General features: G+C 21.5%; 3 protein-coding genes across 3 annotated transcripts; all 3 read right to left on the bottom strand.

Annotated features, from left to right (window-relative positions):
• Positions 1–72: 72 nt before the first annotated feature.
• Positions 73–522, bottom strand: EHI_067380 (uncharacterized protein; the record flags this gene model as incomplete). Its single annotated transcript, XM_001914040.1, has 1 exon — positions 73–522. One exon carries the CDS (start codon positions 520–522, stop codon positions 73–75), a length of 450 nt encoding a protein of 149 aa, XP_001914075.1.
• Positions 523–3,063: 2,541 nt separating this feature from the next.
• Positions 3,064–3,639, bottom strand: EHI_067390 (Rho family GTPase; the record flags this gene model as incomplete). The annotated part of the gene is made up of 1 exon (XM_652069.1): positions 3,064–3,639. The coding sequence occupies one exon, from the start codon at positions 3,637–3,639 to the stop codon at positions 3,064–3,066; it is 576 nt and encodes a 191-aa protein (XP_657161.1).
• A 179-nt stretch (positions 3,640–3,818) lies between these two features.
• Positions 3,819–4,274, bottom strand: EHI_067400 (uncharacterized protein; the record flags this gene model as incomplete). Its single annotated transcript, XM_652068.1, has 1 exon — positions 3,819–4,274. One exon carries the CDS (start codon positions 4,272–4,274, stop codon positions 3,819–3,821), a length of 456 nt encoding a protein of 151 aa, XP_657160.1.
• Between the last annotated feature and the right edge of the window lie 251 nt (positions 4,275–4,525).

The raw sequence follows: 4,525 nt of genomic DNA on the forward strand, positions 1-4,525 counted from the left end.
TTCCTCTTTTTTTAACCATAAATGTTTTTTTTAAATTTAATGTCTAAATAATCAATTTTCTATTTTATTTTCTTAATTCTTATCTTTAAATAGTTTCATATAAAAACAAACATCTAATAAATACTCTTCTTTTGTTATTGGAATATTATGATTTAATGTAACTGTTCTTAATACCTTAAATAATGCATTTAAATCATCTAATGATTGTGGTTGAATAATAACAACAAAATTTTCCCCAATAATTAATTTGATTTTGTTTAGTTCATATTTTGAAACATAGTTGATTGTATATAATCCATACTCTTCTTTAATCTTTCTATGTCGAACTAATCGTAATTTCCTTTCAACAAAACAAATCCAAATCAATCTATACACTAATGGCTGTCCTTCTTTGAATCCAACAGCAACATCAAAATATAAATTATCTACTTTTGTTCGATTCTCTTGAGGTACAGCTATTGCCTTTTCAATTAACTCTTTTGATGTCTCATCTAAATCTCGTTGCTTTTCTGCTTCAGCCATCTCTTTTCTTTTATTCTCAGTTCACTATTCTATTTTTATCAATGAAATTCTGTTAAATTCTATTCATCTACTTCTTTTTACTATTTATTTATAGAATTTGTTTTTTATTTTTTATTATTATTTTATTATTATTATTTTTTTATTAATTAATAACATTTCCCTATTCTTCTTATATAATCTTCTTTGTATTTGGTAAAAATTGTAGTAACTTCAGTGTGATTTAATTTTGGAGTCGTTAAAGGCAAGAAAAGTTCACCAAAGCTAAGAGAGAAAATATTCCTATTCTTAAAAAAATGTATTTTTTTTCTTTTTTCATGTTAAACATCGTATTTCATTCTTTTTGTATCACTAAAAACTCAACTCAAAAATAAAAGCTGATTTGAAAATTGAATGTCTTAAAATATACTCTTTTTGAACTTCATTTAAAAAAATTCTAAAAAACGTTCAGATTAATCTTATTCTATTATCAAATTTTTTTGAAATAATTTATTGATAAAATAAACTAATTTTTATTAAATTTTGGGTTGTATTTTAGAATATGAGTAACATTAATTTAAATTAGATTTATAAATGATATATAATTGAAAATGATAGACTATTTTTTTGTAGCAAACTCCTTTTTCATTTTATGGATGAAAAATGACTTTGTTTTATCACAAACATTATTTTCTTGTTTTGAAAATTAAAAACCTTTACTATTGAATAAAATAAATATTTAATAAATATTTTCAATTCTCAAAAAAATTAATGATATAAAACTGTAATTGTTTTCGTAATTAGAAATGAAAGATAAGAAAATAATTTAATTTACTAATCATTGTGTTTATCTTTTCTTTTACTCATTTTCAAATAATAATTAAATAAATTTAAGAGTTGGTCAAATGTGAGTTTTAACTTATCAGTATTTCTAAACAAGAAAATATGATAAGTAATTGTTATATCAAAACTTCTTTTTAAAACATTTTTTATTTAATAAATTATATTGTTTTTCATTCTTCTTAAATCATTACAGTATTAATAATAAAACTATGACGTTATAAGAATTAAAAAACTTATCTTATTATGTTGTTTTTTTTTTCTCTCATAATGTTTGTTATTTTTTATTTTATAACAACTAACTCTATGATGAATTAATATTTTAATGAATAATAATGTTTTATAATGTTTATTCATAGTTTGTTTTGTGGTTCTTAATGGTATTAAATAAAGGTATTTAAGTCTATATATATTTGTTTGAGTAGTTTTTGCTGAGAGTGATACGTTTTAATTTGTTTGAACTGTGATTATTATTAAAATGGTGCTACTATGAAAAGAATCCATTCAAGAATCTATCCAAGGGTTAGACATTTGTTTCTTAAATTATTGAGGTACACACATCATCTCTGACATTATATAAAACCCATTGCTATGACAAATATATTTTTATAGCATGTCTTGAAGGTTATGTATAATACACAATAATTAGATTTAAAAAATGTATTTATTTAGTGTTTTTATTACTCATTTGACAATTTATGCTCTTTATAAAAATACTTTTTTTCATGAGTCACAAAATATTTGGAAGTTAATTAAAATTTTGTTTTACAAATATGAACAAAAAAAAATTTTACCAATAAGATAAGTTAATTTGAAAATTTTTCATTTTTCATGCTTGGAACAGTAAAACATTTGCTTCTATTTGACAGACACTCTGTTCAGTTTAATGTTTATGAAACAAAATATTTACAATTTTATTTCCAGATATAAAAATAAAATATTTTTACTTTATATTAATATTTTTTTTAATTTCCATCTTTGTTTCTTTAACAAAATAAATTTTTCAGAAATTTCTTATTTTCAATTCACAATAATACAAAAATAGAGAGAATAAATTATTAGTCTCTTCAAAATACCATTCTATTTAACAAATTTTATATAGTCAAAATAAATTTAAACAACTAGTCAATAGACTTTATAATTTACAAAGAAGGTAATTTTACTAAAAATACTTAAAATTTGTTTCTTCACAAAAAAGGTTTTACAGAACAGAACGTATCAAGGTTTTAGTACGTTAGAGAGTAAGTATTTCATAATTTTATTTTATAAATAGACTTCTGATTAAAAAAACCAAAGAATTATTATAAAAATAAAACAGTATATTTTTGGAATTATCTACATAAACATGTTTGAGTCAATATAGAATTTTGGTACATCTACACACTTAGACTTAATAAAAACTATTACTAAAAATGGTTGTTTCAAACAAAAATTCTTCAAAACTATAAAAGGCTATTCATAAATTAGGAGATGATTAAAAAATAAATAATAAAAAAGAGGTTATTACCATAATTTGAGAATTTTATAAAATTAAACAACATAATTTATCAGTAAATAATTATAAACATTAACTTAACATAGATAATTACAAATTTTCTTACAATAAATAATAGACTTAATAGGAGTTATTTATGTCTTTCTATTAACACAATAAACATTAATAGGTTTCAAATATATATTTAGTTATGAAACCTAAGAACATTATATTAAAATACTTCTTCCTTATTAACAAATAATACATTTTTCTTTTTTATTCTTTTTCGGTTTCTCTTGTGCTCTAAACATTTCAAAGACACCATTAAATAATTCTGTTATACCTTCTTCGTTTAAAGCAGATATTTCTGTATAAAATCCATTTTTAATTCTTCTTGCCACATCATATCCTTCTTCCTCTTCTATTGTTTCTTGTCTATTTTTTTTCTTTCTTAAATCCTTTTTTGTTCCAACAAGAATAATTGGAGCATTTGAGTTTTGGTGTTGTATTTCTGGAACCCAAGTACTTTCAACTCTTTTAAGAGAATCAGGTTTATCAATAGAATAACAGATAACAAAGAAATTAGCATCCATATATAAACTCTTCCTAAGACATTCATAATCTTCCATTCCAGAACAATCTTTTATTACTACATGATATTCTTTCTCTCTATATGTTTTATCTAACTCAACTCCATCAAACATAATCGGGATATAATCCCGTGGAAATTTTCCATCACGATATGTTATTAATAATGCAGTTTTACCAGCCTTTGAATCTCCAAGAACAACAATATTTATTTGAGAAATAGACTCTTTTTTTGTCATTTCATACAATGACTTTATGAGTTCTTTCTTTTATTTAAATATTTGTTAATTAAAAATAAAGATGTGTTGAGGCGGAATAATAAGTCTTACTTTTCTTTCGACACGTCATTCTGTTATATAAATCGTAGAATATTATTTTATTGTCAAGTAAATATAAAATAAAAAATGAACAATTTTATTCAATTAAGATAAAAAAATTGAAGATGTTTAAAGATGTTTTCTTTATTTTCATTTTGAATATTAATCTCAATTAAATATACTTCATCTTTATTCATATTTTCAATATTTGTTACTATCATTGTTATTTGTTTCTTTCCTGTATTTTTAATTTTTTCTCCCTCTTTAATCATTGTTCCATTTACCGTTTTGATATTCATTTGAAGTGTATATTCATTTGGTAATTCATTTTTCCCTACATTTCGTATTAATATTTTACATATTAAATTTCGATATATTTGATCAATACTATTTATTTCTTCAATACTTAATGTTTTAATAAAATGACTACTTATTAACATCGTTTCTTTTATTTCTTTTGTTAATTTAATAATTTGATTCATACATTCTTCTATTTCTTCTTTTCTTTCTTTTTCTTTATTACTACTTGTTATATTTTCTATTATAGTATAATACATTTGATTTTCTATTTCTATAATGTCTCTTTTATTCTCTACTTCTTTCTTTTCTTGTTTTCTTTTAATTGCATTAATACACTCATAACAACTGTTATTACTATCTTCATATTCTTTAATTTCATGTTCAATTATTGCTCTTTCACTTATTACCTCTATTTCTTCTTTTTCATTTTCTATTAATTCTTGAATTCTTATAAAATTCTCTTTAATTCCTTCTTTATTCTTTTCAATGACATATATGTTATTTAACC

This window comes from Entamoeba histolytica, genomic scaffold, assembly GCF_000208925.1.
Source record: "Entamoeba histolytica HM-1:IMSS scf_1104750517325 genomic scaffold, whole genome shotgun sequence".
Classification (NCBI taxonomy): Eukaryota; Evosea; order Mastigamoebida; family Endamoebidae; genus Entamoeba; species Entamoeba histolytica.